The 18466-nt window shown below is 37.7% G+C and overlaps 1 protein-coding gene across 1 annotated transcript; it reads right to left on the bottom strand.

Moving 5' to 3' along the window:
* Window positions 1–1675: 1675 nt before the first annotated feature.
* Window positions 1676–4912, bottom strand: LOC149082115 (uncharacterized). Its single transcript, XM_089235621.1, has 2 exons — window positions 4705–4912; window positions 1676–4006 (listed from the first exon to the last, which is right to left on the bottom strand). Exons 1-2 carry the CDS (start codon window positions 4813–4815, stop codon window positions 3806–3808), a joined length of 312 nt encoding a protein of 103 aa, XP_089091747.1. The 5' UTR covers window positions 4816–4912; the 3' UTR covers window positions 1676–3805.
* Between the last annotated feature and the right edge of the window lie 13554 nt (window positions 4913–18466).

Genomic DNA, 18466 nt, shown 5'->3' with positions numbered 1-18466 from the left:
CTCCATGCGATTTCGCGGCCCGTCATCTGGGATACTTATTAAGTTCACTGAAAAAAAAAAAAATTGGAGATTCATTCGCTTACGAACAACACGAACATTGAACACTGTTAACAGCACCTTATTATATACTAATTCATTTGTAAATTTAACAATGGAATACATCTACCTTGACGAATTTTTTTCCCATAATCGATTATCAACCCTAACTCGAAAACGGGTCGAGATACGGCGTTGTTGGTAGGGTGTTTCATGATACATTTGGGCTCGTCTATCACCCCCTTCCGTTTGACAGAACAGGTCACGTTCACCCTGTATAAAGCGTAGATACTATCGATCACCCAATGAATGAATCAATTTTGGAAATGATGTAAAAAGTAATTTTGGAATTAATAATACAAATAACTTCAGAATTAGAGTGAAAAAATAACTCATAAATAAATGAAACAATTTAGTAATTTGTGTCAGAAATTATGCATTTAACAATTAATAAATAGAATTATTGCATAATTTTTGGAAAGGAAATATTTGAAGATATGTTGAGAAGGATATCAATCACGATATATTTATATATTTATTTATCACAGATGGCGCTAGTTTTCTTGCCAAAAAACCCCAACACCATAATATAATTTTCCCCAACTAAAACAGAACCACTACGGAAATTTGATAAATCTGGTTATTACAGTCAGCCCCCCGTATTCGCTGGAGTTACGTTCTGGGGGTGAGCAATACCTTCTAGAGCAGAAGGCCTGACCCCGAGATTCGTGACGTCATCGAATTCCGTCCTAGAATCGTCTTCCCTGTAAGATCGTTTTCCAGCAGCACCACACACTGTAACGCCGTTATATATACAAATATTTTTTTTTGACCCACCCCGCTGTAATATATATTTTTTTCTTATTAAAAAAAAGGTTGAATTACCTTAGAATTTAGCACTCGAATGGACGAGTTTATACTCATAATTCAACATTATTTTCAAGTATCAATTAGAGCCAGAGTTTTTACGAAAACTTTGAAGAAATTACCATTTGACATCAAAATTTCCCCAAGAGAATTTTTCGGAATTTCATTTCTGTTGATTTTAACCAAAAAAATATCCATTGAATACCAAAATTTAAGTATATATAAAATATCCTTTATTTTTCATTAAGATAGACATATGTAATATTCACTATATATTTTATTTAAAAAATATATACAGTATATACAAACTTTTCACGTAATGTGTATTTTATTGAAAGGAAGAAAAAAGAACGAATGAACAAATATGCTTTGCTCCTTCCAGAAAATTTCAATGGAAACTATGGATTAGATATAGATTGCATGATTCTCATTCGTACAAAAATTCATAACATTCAAGTAGTAAAAATCCATTTCAAAAATAGTTTTTTTCTTCAATATATGTCACCAGTTTCTTCTTTGCATAAAATTGTTTTATTATTTATAACTTCTCTTAAAAATTCATTTTTATTCGAGGATTCTTTAGAAATAAGCCAGAAAAAAAAACAAACCAAGAATACGTAGATTAATTTTGAGGTTTGTTATGAAGCAAAGTGTGATCTATGTTCAAGATTATAAATATCATCAGGTTCATATTTTATTTAGGCTGGGGAGCAAAAATTCTATCCAATGTTTTTCACTACACACATGGAATTACACAAGAAATAAAACTTGCTAGAATTGAAAAACAATCTTTAATTGAACATTTGCATTAAACATGAATTCAACATCATTTTTCAGTTTCTCAGTCACAACGTCATTATATAGAACATAACTAACAACTACAGGAGTTGACACGATAAACCCTTTTAACCAAATTTCGTATGATTATGAAACTTCCATCTTCACACATAAACACATTTCTTTTTCAGTACTTAGATACTCTTTCCACTCTGAGCATTTAAGTTTTTTCATGAAAGCATGTGAGCAACACATATATATTCAGAACTTGATGCCAATTTTCTGTGAACGACTAAAATCATAACCACCATCATTTATGTATAACTTTTTTTTAAGAAAAAAAGGGAGGTGTAAAATGTACCAGTAATAAGACACTTATTTCAAAGATTTAAAAATAAAAAATGAATTTAAGGTGAATTTGAAATTTTGAGCTGATAATGATGGATAAATGTTTGACTGATATTGAAAAGTAATTGAGTAAATATTATTTCAAGTTTGGGAGCTAACTAATTAAATGTTAAATGGCCCATTACTTATACATTTACCGAACTTGATCAAAACACTCAAGTTTCCTCTTTGCACATTTTTCATTCCTAATTTCCCCTTTTTTCTTTGTCACCAAATCATTTTTATTCATACACATATTTTTGAGTAAAATATTAGATGAAATCCATAAAATTTTTTGAGCAATATCAGCTTCCCTGTGACCACTACAACATTCATATACATTTCCTAAAATTTCAAACTCTTCCAAGGTGGTAAAAGCTGTGTTTACAAGAACTTCTCTATGCTTACTCTGATTATTATATATCATTTATTACTATATGTGATATGATAATTACTATGATTATCTGATTACTGTGATTACTTTGATAAATTCAGCAGTATCAGTAAAATGAGGGATATTTCTGTCTGGACCCAATATATTTAAAGCCTCGCAAACAAACTAATTGAAGACTGAGTACAAGTTTGATGTTTCGTCTCTCTAAATTAAAAGGTCAGAGATTTTCATGTTAGCCCTCTTGCATATGAGACAACATTTGCAGAGTCTGTCATACAGTTGTTTCAATGATTATTTCTGATATTTTTTAACAAATACACACTATAACAAAAAATAGTGGTCTCGATGGACACTGAGGCTGGGGATACATATATAAATTCTTATGTGGCTTTGTGAACAAGCTCATTGCTTTTCTATTGATAGCATTGTTATCAGTGACAACCCCAATAACTGTGAAACCAATATTTTCTAAACCTAAAATAACTTAGGATAACATTACGTAACAATACATGATTTATCTTGAACACAGGTAAAATATGCACAACTTCTTTAAAAGGGGACATTAGGCTGGAAACTATAAACACAAAAGCACTCTTCGCAGCTTCTTCTGTGTTGAAGGCCATGCCAACAACAGAACCTCCCTTATAATCAAAATAAGGTTTTATGTAAATTTCGTCAACAAGAAAAATAACTTTATCTGCATCAGAAATATATTTTGCTCTGGCTTTTATGTACATCAAGAAATTTTGACTCACCTCCTCGGTTGGTGAAACTGGTAGTCGCTGACTAATTTTCCTCAAAGTTGATGGATGAGGCAGTATTATTTTATTGCTAGATCTTATAAATTTGTGCACTTGTGGCGAAATTGAATGTAACAGAGTAGCAAATATATGATGTCATTAGAGTATTTCAAGTTGTTTTTTGCACAACGACCAATCTTAATTTGTTGAAGAAATCATTGAAGAAATCTATTTTAGAGGAATTTTTTCCTCACACATAGGATTCATACTTTTAAGTGTGTCTAATATATCAATTAAGTCATTGAAATTTGTGAACTTATATGGGAGGGTAAATTTTGAAATTCTTTTCAATGCAATACTTTTTAGATAAACAGAAACATTAAGATTACTTACAACCACTGAATGCGAAATCTGTGGATATGGTTGTATATCCAAATGATAAACACAAAATTTTTCACTGATTCGACACTTCATAAAAATTGTCAAGACCAAATGTTTCAACACATCACTGTAGATCTTCCATACTGCTGATTTGTTGCTGTTGAGAAAATGTTGCTGCATCAGTCACACTTTCCTCAAGGGCCGTTTTTAAGCGTTCATTCTTTCAGTGTTTTTTGTAGTTTGGAGATGACCTTCGTTTAATTGGAAGTGTCATAGAAGTTGAGGGATATCCTTCGAAGAGGCATGGCACAGCGTTCTTTCTTCTCTTAATTTTCAACAGAGCTGCTAAAGTCTTACCACTTTTATCATCAAAAGCCGAAGATTTTGTTACCAAATCCGTGGCCAGAAAATGCAGTTCACATACCTAGACATAAAATAAGCATAATCAGACTGATGGCTATTGGTAATAACATGAAATTAATTTAGTCTCTGACTATTACTTGTTCTCCATAAGAGATGGGACAAATAATCTGCTGCTAAATTATATATAATATACTATTATTATAACTAGTTAAATACTAGTTCATAAATTATATGGTGCATTACTAGTTAGGTGTAAATAATGATTTACATTTCCTTGATTGGATATGAAATTGTAATTAATTAAAAACAAAAATCATTTGGTAATATTAATGTACTATGATGTATCATTGTCAAATTTTGTCAGTATCATGGCAATATCTCCCAATTACCAGTTTTTCAATATCTATTGAAATAAAAAAATTAATTATTAATTAAGTTATAATACTTAAAATTATAAATATTAATTAATAAATACTTAAAATTCAATATTTAAAATTACCAATAATTTCATTTCTTAATTAAAAACACTAATTTCATTTACAATTGTGATGAATTTTAAGGAAATTAATATTCGGCCACGAAATATTTGATATCTGGCCAAAACATTATCTGAATATTTGGTACTCGGTTATTCCGCCGAATCACTATTTGTCCCATTTCTTCTTAATATCGGAGTTGATTTTTTTGCATTCCGTTGTATTTTTCTTTAATTTTTCTTAAAGAATAAAACAATATAATGTTTACGAAATGAGCACTTACACTACTGCGATCATTCAGTACGAAGTCCTTTCTTTGGATGGAATTCAACCACTTCTTCTTCAGATCTTCACATTTCGGAAAATAAAATACAGATACTTTTGGGTCAGACATATTTCTATAAAAAAATATCTAATCGACGACCACGTGCCTTCGTTAATGGCGATTTCTTGGGAGAAGCAGAGCGTGGATCGGGGGAGAATGCTGAGAAGAAGAAATTCTCTTTCTCGTTTAAGCCGGAGTGTGGTGACGTCACAGCATAGAAAATATCGCGGGCGAAGGCCTTCTACTCTAGAAGGTATTGGGGTGAGCGCGAATACGGAAATCCGCGAATAACCGAAACCATAGGTTTTTCTTTGTATATCTCGTTTACTAAATATTACGAGAAAGAGCAGGGTCACGTAGAGGTAGAAGGGAATGTAAAAGAGGGTGCAGTGATTGATTGGCGATGTTTTCTGAAAGAACATTGTGATTTTTCTGTTTGCCGTGTTTTCTTCATATCATCAAGTATGTTGGAATACGTTGACAAGGCTTTCTCTACTAATTTTTCTACATGTGAAGAACGTAAAATGTAGGGATCTGTGTTATGAAAATAATCTATTGCTGATTTGAGCTTGCAAAGCCCTTCCGCTATGTTACTTGTAGTGAACTTGTCTTCGACATCTCTATCTTGATCTTCTTCATCTTTCATCTGGTATCGCTTCAGTTTCCCAACCAGTCAGCTGCTTTAATTCGTCCTCGGTCAATCCAGTATCAAAAGAACTTTGAATGGCACGTATTCACTCCCAAAGTACCTCCTAACTTCCGGAACAAAACACCGTTTAAACCAATCCAGGAAAAGTGTTTTCGTAGTCTAAGGCTTTTCATTATTCGTCCAAAATACTGGGAGCATTGATTTACCCGTTCCCTTCAATGCTCGCGGATTCGCAGATTTGAAAATCACGGTAGGCTTTATCATGTACCCATGGGAATTTGCGCAAAACAACAACGTAGTAAGTCTATCTCTACTTGCCTTAAAACCAGCAGCTCGCTTTCTTCCTGTTGCTTAACTTCTTTTTGTCATTTTCTTCCAAAATAGTGCAGTTTCGTCAGCGTTAAAAACCTGCTGAGGTGCACATAACCCTTCTCTTCAATACTTTCCTACGAGTCTGGAAATTTTCTAGCTGCCTCCTGGTCGGCAAAGGCTTGATCGCCAGTGACTTTTACATTGCGTGATCGTTTCTTAAACCTATGAAACCAACCTTAACTTGCATAAAATTCTGATGAAATAGACGTTTCAACAGCCCATTCCTTATCGAAGAGTAAAACTTTTTGTTTTTTCTGTTATAATATTAAAATCAATTGTAATACCTTTTTGTAGCAGTCTTGTACCCACAAAAAACAGCATTTTCTACGAGAAACACATAGATCCTGTAGGCGCTGCATAGTTTCGACTGCCATGGGTGCAGCTACAGCTGAACGAATTTCAGATTCGTTTTCCTTGATATATCTCACCTAGATTCGTTGATTCCATAATGCGGACCACAGCAGTTATTGCCTTACTTTCGTCAAGCATAGTCAATACTATATCCAATTTTTCTTGTCAAGTTTTCACTTTTATTTACCTTTTCAAAGCATTATCAGTAGCACTAGAACGAGCCATCCTAAACAAGCACAACTCAAATTTTGTAAACAAAACACGTGAATAACGATTGCTGAGTGTTGTCAAAAAAAAAATTTTCAATAAAGGAAAAAAAAAACCGCGTATACGGGAGTGGGGGGGGCGACTGTATATGCATAGTTCCTAACCCTTTTTACACACTCAAAGAAAAATATTTCCCCCATATACCGGTGATTGTGTGTAATCTCCAGCTCGTATTGATAAATATGATAAATCGTCAATAAATTAATTAAATTTACCGGAAAATTTTCTAAAATTTTTCAGTCTATGGGTCATTCAAATGTTACGTCAGCATCTATGGGAGGTAGGGAGTTTCGGGTTTGCTGACTTTTGATGATAAGTGGGGAGGGGAGTTTTCGATGATTCTTACGTCATCAACCACTTGTGGAGATACTAGTGTTGGGGATGTGTCTGGTTGTTATTTCGGAAAACATGCAGTGATAACTCCTTTCTTTTTTTAGTTATTTAATACAAGGGAGAGAGAGAGAGATTTTTACGACATGTTCGGTCGACAGTTGGAGCCAGACTGAACTCCAATACAAGAACACACTAGATAATGCCTAGCTAGTGAGTGGCATAAAAAATATAATAAAAATATAAAAATTGTACAAGACAAATAGCGCCACTCCCCCACGAGTCTGAAGGACGGCATATGGCACAATGCAAAAAAAAAAAAAAAACAATATAGATACGACGATTTGACAATATAGTTACGGCGATGTGACAATATATTTACGGCAACTAATATCGCATTGACGTGTGCAAAAAAAAAATTGTTCGAAAAATTCAAAAAATATGCAATACGAAAATGTTTTCAAAAAGTAATGAAATATTCATATGCACAAATTAATAGTCGAGAAAAAAATAAATTACAAATGATAAAAAAATTATTAAATGTATGTATATGCAAAAACGATTACTAGAATAGATAATAGACGTATATACATATAAGAAAATTGAAAAATGAAAATTTTGCAAAACATAATATTAATTCTCAAAAAATGTTGCAAAAAAACAATAATATTATTAATTTCAAAAAATATGCAAATAAGAATAATTTCAAGGAATTCTTATACGAACCGTACGTCCTGATCGAGTTACATAAGGCTGTTTCGGTTCAGTGAACGGTGATTGCTCATTAAGAGTGCGATCAAGCAAAAATGCTGGTTTCAATCTGTCTATTGAGATTTTCGTTAGTTTGCCTTTCATGTTCACTGTATATACTTTTGGAGATCGTTCAATCACTTCATACGGCCCCAAATATGGTTGTTGAAGGGGCTTCCGTATGGTGTCCAGCCGCACGAACGCATGGGAAGAAACAGCAAGTTCTTTATGAACGAAAACGTTGTGAGTCCCATGCCTTGAAGTTTGAATCGGACGTAATGTGTTTATGTGATCTCGTAGAGCACGTAGAAATTCCGGCTGTGTTGGCTGAGAGTCGGAACTACGGAAGAATTCACCAGGTAGGCGCAATGGTGATCCGTAAACCATCTCAGCAGCAGAAGTGTTGATGTCCGGTTTGATGCTGGCTCGGATGGACAGAAGTATGGTAGGTAACACTTCAGTCCAACGTTCCGTGGCATGGCAGCGTATGGCACCTTTGAGCTGCCGGTGGAACCTTTCAACGATGTCATTGGAGGCCGGATGATACGCTGTCGTGCGTGTTTTCTGAGTTCCAAGAAAACGAACAAATGTGCGAAACAAATCACTTTCGAATTGTCTCCCTTGATCGGTGGTAACCGATTCCGGAACTCCGAATCTGCTAATCCAGCCAGAGTAGAATGTCTCTGCGACAGTTTCTGCTTTTCCATCGGGAAAGCCTCTACCCACCTGGTGTATCGATCCACACAGGTAAGGCAGTAGGTGAAACCCCGAGAAGGAGGAAGAGGACCAACAATGTCGATGTTAATGTGCGAGAATCTGCATTGAGGCAAAGGGTATGCACCAATAGAAGGTCGAGTGTGGCGATGCACTTTTGAGCGTTGACACTCGATGCACGCCCTTGTCCATCGCGTGACATCTTTGCGAATGGAACTCCACACAAATCGTTGACGAATAAGGTCTACAGTTGATTTAACGCCTGGGTGGGCGAAGTTATGAAGGACTGTAAACACGTGATATCGGTGTTTTTCTGGCACGTAGGGACGGATAATTCCAGTGGATAAGTCACAAAAAAGTTCTGTACCCTGAGGACCGAATTTGATAGGTTTTATATCGAGCACCCCACCTGGTTGTCGGAGGGCCGTTAATTCGGCGTCTGTACTCTGTGAAGTAGCAATAGCTGCGTAACCGACCGAGTCAGGTAAATTAATTTCGGATAATCTGGAAAAAGCATCCGCTACAATATTTCGCTCACCCTGAATGTAACGAATGTCCGTAGAAAATTGAGATATATATTCTAAATGACGACGTTGTCTGGGAGAGCTGTTATCATTAACTTTGTGAAAAGTCAGAGGCCTATGATCACTGTAGATCGTAAATGGTCTGCCTTCTAACATGCGTCTGAAATGTTTAATAGAACTATAAACCGCAAGCAACTCGCGATCATAAGTACTATAGTTCTTTTCAATTGTCGTTAACTTTCGAGAAAAAAATGAGAGTGGTTCGACGACACCATCGGAAGCTTGTTGTAAAACAGCTCCGAGAGCGAAATCTGATGTGTCGACTGTCAACGAAAGATGAGCATCGTGTTTAGGATGAGCCAAAAGCGTGGCGTTGGTAATAGCATGTTTACACGTTTCGAAAGCAGCAATAGTTTCCCCCGACCAGGCGATGAGAGATTTATCTTTTTTCTTCTTTCCTTTGCACAAATCGTGTAAGGGAGCCTGGTCAGATGCTGCGTTTTTTAAGAAACGGTGGTAAAAGTTGAGAATTGCTAGAAATCTTCGAAGTTCATCAACCGTTTTTGGTTGCGGATAATTACGAAGAACGTCAACTTTTTCAGGCAAAGGAGAAATGCCGTTGCTGTTAACCAAAAATCCTAAGAACTCTATCTCAGATTTCCCAAATATGCATTTATCAGGATTAAGAATTATACCAAAACTGTTTAAACGTTCAGAAACCAATTCTAGATCTTTAAGATGTTCTTCTTCTGTTGCTGATGCAACTAGTACGTCATCTAAATATGCATAACAGTTCAAGTCTCTTAAGACAATACCTATGAACCGTTGAAATGATTGTGCCGCATTAGACAATCCAAAACACATATACTATAAGTACTCATGAAGTCCGAATGAGGTAATAATAGCAGTTTTTTCAACAGACTCAGGATCTAAAGGTATCTGATGATAAGCCTTAACCAAGTCCAATTTAGAAAAAATGCTTTTTCCCTGAACACCGTAACTGGAATCATGAACATGTGGTATAGGATATCTGTCTGGACACGTTATAGAATTAAGTTTTCTGTAATCCCCACATAAACGGTATTCTCCATTACGTTTAGGAACAATGTGTATCGGGCTTGCCCATGGACTTTTTGAAGGTCTCAGTATGCCCTGATCCATTAGCGTTTGAACTTCACGCTTTGCAATAGCAAGTTTTTCTGGAGAAAGTCTGCGAGCTTTGGTAAAGACAGGAGAACCTTTAGTAGTAATGCAATGTGTAACGCAGTGTTTTTTAGAAGTATCCCCAAGCATAGAAGGATTCGTTAGATTAGGAAATTTAGATAAAATTTTCAAGTAGGGCGAATCTCCACTAATGGTCTTTAAGCCTAATGTAGGGCAACTGGCATTGCTACATTTGATTGAAAGTGAAGTCAAACTGTCAATCAAACGAGACTTTTTTACGTCAACTAATAGACCATAATGTTCTAAAAAATCAGCACCTAATATCGGGCGATTAACATCAGCTATAACGGAGGACCATCTAAACAGTCTGCGTAATCCTAAATCCACTGATAAAGATTTGCAACCATACGTAGAAATTTTAGTATCATTAGCTGCGTATAGCGAAAAGTTTGTATCTGCTGCTTTATGTACCTGTGTATCTCGTGGGAAAACCGAAATGCTAGCGCCTGTGTCCACTAAAAAACCAGTACCGGATTTTCGATCATGAACAAAAAGGCGAACTAAACGCCGGCCATCACCTGCTGTCGCCAAAACAGATGGGCCAGTTAGTTTTTCGACCAAACACAGGGTGCAATGCATTTTGATGCTTTTCTACCGAATTTGAAATGGTACCAACAATAAGGTTTACGTTTGAGTGTACCGTCACCACTAGACCTCTCTCTAAACCGAGAATTTGAACGAACTCTTCCCTTTTTGCTAAAATTTTTCTCTTTACAGCGGGATAAGCGGTCAACAGCAACGGTCAAAGTCGAAATTTGACTTTGAAGTGATTGCAAGCTGATGGTTTCGTTACGGCTGACCTCAGAAGTAGTCGGTGTGTGCCCAGTTACTTCGGTAATTTTATCTGCCATTTCTGCTAAATCTGGCAATGTATCCTTACTAACAGAAAGTATCTGCTGTGTATGGATAGGCAAACGTTGTAACCAAAGGGTTTTAAGCACTTTATCTGAAATTTTCTTGTTAGCTAATGTATGCATCTCGTGCAACAACTGAGAAGGTCGCTTAACCCCAAGAGTGAGCTCTTGGAGTAGAACTCGTAAGCGGGAAGTTTCCGACAGTGAAAACTGTTGACAAATGCTTGTTTTTAACTGGTTGTAAGAATCGTCTGTAACAGAAGATCTGATCAAATCACTAACATATGAAAACACTTCGACATCGAGAGCTGTCACAACAGAGTGAAATTGTGTTTTAGGATCAGTAATTCCGGCTATTTTAAAGTTCGATTCAATCTGAAGGAACCAAAGATCGACATCGGATTTCCAAATCGAAGGCGCGCGAAAAGAAACACGCGAAAGTTCTAACTCAGAAGACATACCTGTTTCTTCGGTAGCGTTCGGCGTATCCAAGAAAAACGTTCAGCACAATCCAGGAAGAGAATTGGGGAGATGCCCCTCAATCAGTCAGCAAACGCACCACACACAGGGGAAAAAAAATGCAGCAAGTCACATATTACGACGAGGCGAGAAAGAGTAGTTTCGTCTGCGCGTTCGTGGCTGTCAAACATCTGCTTTACGCGGGTCACCAATTCTGTGGAGATACTAGTGCTGGTGGATGTGTCAGGTTGTTATTTCGGAAAACATACAGTCATGACTCCTTTCCTTTTTTAGTTATTTAATACAAGAGAGAGAGATTTTTACGACATGTTCAGTCGACAGTTGGAACCAGACTGAACTCCAATACAAGAACACACTAGATAATGCCTAGCTAGTGAGTGGCATAAAAAATATAATAAAAATATAAAAATTGTACAAGACAAGCAGCGCCACACACTCTTTATGAAAATATGGAATATTTTTATTCGGTGTGCCAAAAAACGAAAAAAAAAAAAAAAAAAAAACACCTTCCGATCGTTATTAGGCACGTGAACTAAAATTCTCCCTATTGATAAGTCCCCTACAGCACCACTTCAGTGATTACTAAATGTTTCACGGATCCTTCAAGTGCTCAGGAAATGTGTCCGGGCAGCTTAAGTACTCTGGAGCACATGTTGCCCCTAAAGTGATGCTCAAAGGATCGCCAAATGTGCCACAGATAGTGTAAGTATTCTGGGACTGTGTCGCGGGTTACTTCAGTGATCTTAGAATGTAAAAGGGATCTTTGATGCCTATAGTTCAGTGATCTGAAAATGTGCCACGGACCACTTAAACCCTCTGAAATTATGCCACGGGCCATTTAAGCGATTTGTAAATGTGCCGCTTAGTTCATTTCTACAAAATTAGATTTGAGAGGGAGGGGGGGGGGCAAGCCACATCAGATAACCTTCGGGGTCACATTTGGTCTGTGGCTCAAGGCAAGTTCCATATATGACTTAGAGGGTGGTTCGCAATGAATTTCTTAAAGAGAAATTTTGAGTTCCCACCCTTCAAACAGCATTAAAGGCATTTTCTTTCGAAATTTTAATTTTTTTAAAATATTTTTTGCATAACAATTTTTTTTTTCCATCCGGGGGGAAGGCGCCCAAGTCCTCTATTTCCCCCTCTCCCGCGTACGTTTCTGGTCCCACCAATATGCGTTAGGAGGTTGGGGGCAGCGCTGACGAAATTTTGCTGACGGGGGAGGGGGTCAGTGTTTTGCTGACTTTTGCTGACAGGGGGAGGGTGTCAAAGTAGCTAAAATTTTGCTGACGTATTACTTGAACGGCCCCCAGAAAAGATGAATGGTCCCAGAAAAGATCCCAGCCTAAGGACGCTGCTCCTGGATGTGGGGCCATGATTACCGTCCATCGGTTAATTATTTTCCTTCAAAAAACTTCAGACCAGGTGGAAAAGGGAATAGGATGATGACGGTGAAAAAACTATATAATAGTCTTGGACTTGAAGCGTTTCCATATTTCGATATATGTCTAGCACAGATATTATAGGTTGGAGCAAAAAAGAACAAAAAACCGTCTCTCCCGTCGCTTTTAATGAAGAGGGGAACACTGCCTAAGTTTTATTACATCACCTGGGGCAAGGAGAACGTGGTTTTCTTTCTATACCCACAAAACCACGAAAGTTGGTTTTTTTTTAATCTTTTGGGAATGTTGATCTTTTTTTTTCAGGGGCATCAGCTTTGAGAGTTGCTTGCATCATATTTTCTTTGTTTCTGAATGTAATAGGATTCTTCTCCCCCCCCCCCCCTTCAATACACCGCATCTACTTTTGGTCAGCAAACAATGGAATTCTCAAAATGTATAATGCAGTTTTCTTCTTCCAGAACGGTTTTTCCAACTGCCTTTTCCATGTTATCTAGGAGCAAGCTGGGCTACGATTAGAATAGCATCTGCCCTGCTTGAAGGTGACTTGAATTCGTCTGTGAATTTCGAGGGCACTGGTCAAAGCGTGTAAAAACGTGTGTGTGTGTGTGTGTGGGAGGGAAACGGGCACGCAAAAATTCATGCCAATGAAGAGATGTACGGTATGTTTCAAAAAGTGAAAAAAAAAATTACCCTGGGAAAAAAAATGTTTGGGAACCTGAAAAAAGCAGGACACAAGGAAAAATGTTCTAAAACGTAGGACACGAAATGGCACCAAAAAGGGTGCCGGAAGCTAGCCCTCTATCTACATATTTACATGTATATGAGCGCTTGTTCGTGCTGCCATCTATCTTTCAAGCTTAACAACAACTCTTCGATAAATTCTGTATCTTCATGTTTTGGAATAGTGCAACCTCGTTCAAGAACGTATGGCCATTTTCGTGGTACTAATGAGTAAATATGATTTGTAAATTTTAAAATCAATTACTGCTAATTTCAGTGGTATTTGAAGGATAATAACTCAAAATTATGTTTAAGAAATTCATTGTTACCAACCTTTTAAGCCATATATGGTAAACCGTTGGCGCGCGGACCAAATGTGGCCCTCGGGACTATCTGATGTGGTCTGCTACGACAAACCCAATTTTGTAAATATGAATTAAACGGCACATTTTCAGATCACTTAAATGACCCGGACAACACTTGAGCGATCCGTGGCACATTTAGAGATCCCTTGAGTGGCATGTGGCACCGTTTTAGAGCTCTTAAGCGGCCCCAGTGCGGTTCTACAACACTCAAATTACCCGAGGCACATTCCCAGATTACTTAAGGGATTTGCGGCACATTCCAAGATTACTTAAGGCAGCGATTTTCAACCGGTACTCCGCAGAGCCCTTGGGGCTCCATATGCACTTCCCAGGGGCTCCGCGGCGACTTAAGGAAATTAAAATAAATAAGTAAATTTGCTAGATAAAAATGAAAAAAAAAAGAAGAGGCGTACAGGGGATGCCACCATAAAAGATATATAAAAAAAGGGCTTCGATATAAAAATTATGTACTGAAAAGGGCTTCGAGAGTCAAAAAAAGGTTGAGAACCTCAAGGGATTTGCGGCACAGTTCCAGAGCACTGAAGTGGCACGCGACAAATTTCTAAACTGCCCTGGTTCTATATGGCATTGGTGCGCAAACCGTTGGTCGCGACCTGCAAAATAAAATGTTTTACGATTCTGCAAAATAAAAATTTCCAAATAAGAAATTTACTTTTATTTAAAAATATGTCAAAACAGTAGAATGTCTTTATTCAGCTGAGCTGATTACCTTTTCCAGCGAGGAATCCTTTAATTATAAATATGTAAGTGTTGAAAATTATGTCGAATATCATTAAGTACTGTGTATGTTTTGAATGAAAGTTAACAATTAAGCATGTAATGTAAAGTTTGAGGAAAATTATATCTCCTCTTACGTCTCTAGTTTCATGAGCCGTTTTCCAAAAATGTTTTTTGTCACCCAAGAGGTTTCATGCTCAAGAATTGCATGTTTAAAACAGGATAACTTCACACTGATTTTGAACTCAAGCATGGCTTTAAACAATAAGAAGCTGAGACTCTCTTTTACCAGTTTTGCTGTGATGGAGAGAAATTAAATTTATCTTTATATTCCCTTTATTACATTAATTTTTTTCCAGCATCAGGAGTAAGACATGGGTCTAGGTTATATTCCCAACAGATCAAAATTCCAAAAGAGTTAAAATCCCGACAGGGTCGAATTGAAAATTTTAGTTTTACCGTATACGCCTACTCCCAGCGAGGGACGTTGGGCCTTCGATAAGGATAATAAATTACGATCAAATAAATTTTGAAATTTTGTTATTTATATTCCCTTTAGTCCATTAATTTTTTTTCCAGCATCAGGAGAAGCATGTTGAGATTTGCATTTCCCGCAGCATATTTTGTATGTCTGAGGGGGGAAGAAGTTTTTTTTGTTCTCAGTTATCCGATTCCGTCATACGATGTTGGGACTTGGCACTCGAACGCAGTATAAACGAGATTCCCCCTGTATTATGCAGTGGAGTTGGCGAGAGGTCACGTTATGTCCTGTTATTCTGCAACCCTATCCGACTTGTTTATGCCGAATGGGCGCTGCTTCCCATTGCTAGGCTGCCCCTACATGTTTACATTGCCGATCTACTTTTTTTCTCTGTGATTGGTTTAATATTTGAAAAAGGGCATGAAGAGTATATTAATCTTAATCCTCAAGTTGCACTATTTGTGAAAATAAATTTTACTTTTTTTATATGAAAAGAAATTTCAACTGTCTAATCCAGGGGTTTTCAACCCATCACACATTGCAAGAAAAATTAGAACTCTCCGCGAAGTCCACGGACCGAAAAAACTCGGAATCCGGCAATTCACAACGGCTTAATTCAGTGTACAATGGAGACCAACAGGAACCCGGTTGAACAGGAGGCCGAAATAATTGGCGACATTTAATTACTTTGAAATTATTTCTTCAATTCAAGTCAGTTTTAAAGTAATTGCTTTCGGTAATTAAATCATCATAAAAGTAAGAGAGCTTTTATCATTTATTAGTAATTCATCAATTTTATAATGTAAAAATATATATAGATTCATCATGAGGCCCCAGGACTGCTGCACTATTAGCCTTCCAATGTAAGCACTACATGTAGTCAGGGCCAGCGCCGCCTTAACGCATGACCCACCAGGGATCTCAAGTGCAGAATGGACCTGATGGCAATAAGATCTAGTCAAAAATTTCGACATTCAGAATGAAAATTGGTTAGCAGGTGTTTCCTATCAAGTGTGGAGTCCAAAAAAAAACCCCATAAAATCCCTTTGCTCAGGGTAGGGTCGGAACTGGAGAGGTAGGGGTAACTGCCCCGGGGCGGAAAAATTTAAAGGGTGGCAGTTCTAGGTAATAACAAAGAACACCGTCATAAAATTACCGACAAAAAACGCAAAGTGTAGCTTATACGTTGATTTATACGCAATTTATTATCCTTATCGAAGCCCCAACGACCCTCGCTGGGAAAAATGTAAATCCAGACAGAAAGCACGAAGTGTGGCGTATACGGTGAAACTAAATTTTCAATTCGACCCTGTCGGGATTTTAACCCTTTTGAAATTTTGACCTGTCGGGAATATGACCTAGACCCATGTCCTACTACCGATGCTGGAAAAAAATTGATGTTTATTCAAAACCGAATGAAGGGAATATTGAGATTAATTTTTCTCCATCAGTAAAACTGGTAAAAGGCAGCATGAGCTTCTTATTGTTTAAAACCATGCTTGAGTTCAAAAACGAGGTGAGGTTACCTCGTTTTAAACATCCAATTCCCTGCACATAAAACCTATTGGATGACAAAAAACATTTTCGAAAACTGTCTCATGAAACTAGAGCTTCAAAAAACGAAATCCAAAAATAGCGCTCCTTTTCAAGAAATGTAAGAAGAGATATAATTTTCGACAAACTTTTTTTCATTACATGCTTAATTGGTAACTTTCATTCAAAATATACTGTACTTAATAATTTTCGACATAATTATCATTACTTACATATTTATAATTGAAGAATTCCTCGCTCACTGATTCTCTCACTATTTTGCTCGCTCGCTCAAGGATTCGGTAGTTCGCTCGACCCACCAACTCATTCACCCTCTCAAGGACTCAGTAGCTCTCGCTCCCCCATTCATTCACCTATGAACTCACCCGTTCACTCTCTCACTCACTGGCCCAACCACTCACGGACTCAGTAGCTCGCTCGCCCATCCACTCGCCCGTTAACTTATTTGATCACTCAGTCTTCCACTCACCCACTCACAGACTCAGTAGCTCTCTCGCCCAACCATTCACTCTCTCCTTTGCTCACTCGCCAAACCACTCTCCCACTTGTTTTCTCACTCACCCACTCGCGGACTCAGTAGCTCTCTCGCTCACCCCACCACTCACTCACCTGTGCACACTTAGTAGCTGACTCACCCGCTCACTCACCCGTTAACTCACTCGCTCGCGCCCAGTCAGTCATTTGCTTACTCGCTCGCTCGCCCACTCATGCGCTCACTGACTCAGTAGCTCACTCATTCACTATTTCACTCGCTCACGGACTCGGTAGTTTCGTGTCGAATTGTTGGTCGGTAAATTTTCTAGCGATGAATTTTCCTGGCGGTGAATTACTGGTCGGTGAATTTTCCGGACACGGATAGCATCACTATAACAAGCCTTGCGCAGAAACAAACGTCACGTTCAGTTTGCAACACATACATGCACATTTTCCAGCATCGCCCAGGGCTCCTTCAACCACTTTGCTTATATCTCTTCATTGAGATAGAGCGACGGGGGCCATGATCTGGTTAGGAAAGGAGGAGTACTACAAACTAAAATTCTTTCGTGTTTTATACGGTAATAAAAATCATCGAATTTTTCGCTGAGAAGTCGCACAACTTGGCGTGTACATAGTCTTGGCTTTTAAATGATGCATACGATATTTTTTTTTAAATTCCGTTTGCATGAATATTGAAGGAAATCTTTAAAATTAGGGGATGGTCTATGTGCGTTTTCATGCTATCGAGAAAGTTCATTTTATGATGCGAATTGCATCAGTAATAACTTTTTACAACTAAGTTCTTCTATTTATTATGGAATTAAATTGGTTATTAAATTATTCGCACGAAGACAATCTGTTACCAAGGCAATCGATTTTCTGAAACTTCTTGTTTGTGGAAGAAGTAACTAAGACGCCATTTTTGTTTTCGATATTTATTGACGGTTCGATGGAAATCTGTGAAGATGGGTGACAATTTGAAAACGAGAATTCAATTTGCAATTCACAGAGATGGACATGACGGTGTAACGTTGAGCCGCATTAAATGGAATCTACGGGTGATGTACCGCGTGGATACTAGAAAGATGGATGAGGTAATCCAGCAAGCCCTGTCAGAAGAAGTTGCATCTGGCCGAATTCAAGAAGAAAAAATGGGACATTCAGTGTTTAAAAAATCACATTATGATCTGTGAAGAAGAAAGACGTTAAAGAATCAGCTCCAAGGAAATCTGTCAGGCTGGCTTCGCTGCAGGAAAAGTGTGTCATGCGACCCGGTGATATTCAATTCAATACAAGTCAAATCGACAAGGATTCGCATTGGGTTTTGAGGTCAACTGACCGGCAGAAATCTGAGAGCTGTGAAGTGAAGATGTTGAGAAAGAAACCACAGGAGTGTTTTGCCGTTCCTCGATCACAGGTTGCATATCGTGGTCGAGTCACCTCCGCTTCTCCCAGGGAGCGTGATAA

Source organism: Pholcus phalangioides, unplaced genomic scaffold (assembly GCF_987345545.1).
Source record: "Pholcus phalangioides strain wild (caught in Gottingen) unplaced genomic scaffold, Ppha-v1.0 ptg000009l_1, whole genome shotgun sequence".
NCBI lineage: Eukaryota > Metazoa > Arthropoda > Arachnida > Araneae > Pholcidae > Pholcus > Pholcus phalangioides.
The sequence above is the reverse complement of the archived record's forward strand: the minus strand, read 5'-3'. Positions and strand labels throughout refer to the sequence as shown.

Bases quoted from the DNA above. Each gene is read 5' to 3' on its own strand.
- LOC149082115 (XM_089235621.1), bottom strand. From the start codon at position 4,815: ATGTCTGACCCAAAAGTATCTGTATTTTATTTTCCGAAATGTGAAGAT. The intron at 4,007-4,704 runs GTAAGTGCTCAT...TTTTATGTCTAG, and splicing joins TACTGAATGATCGCAGTAGT to GTATGTGAACTGCATTTTCT.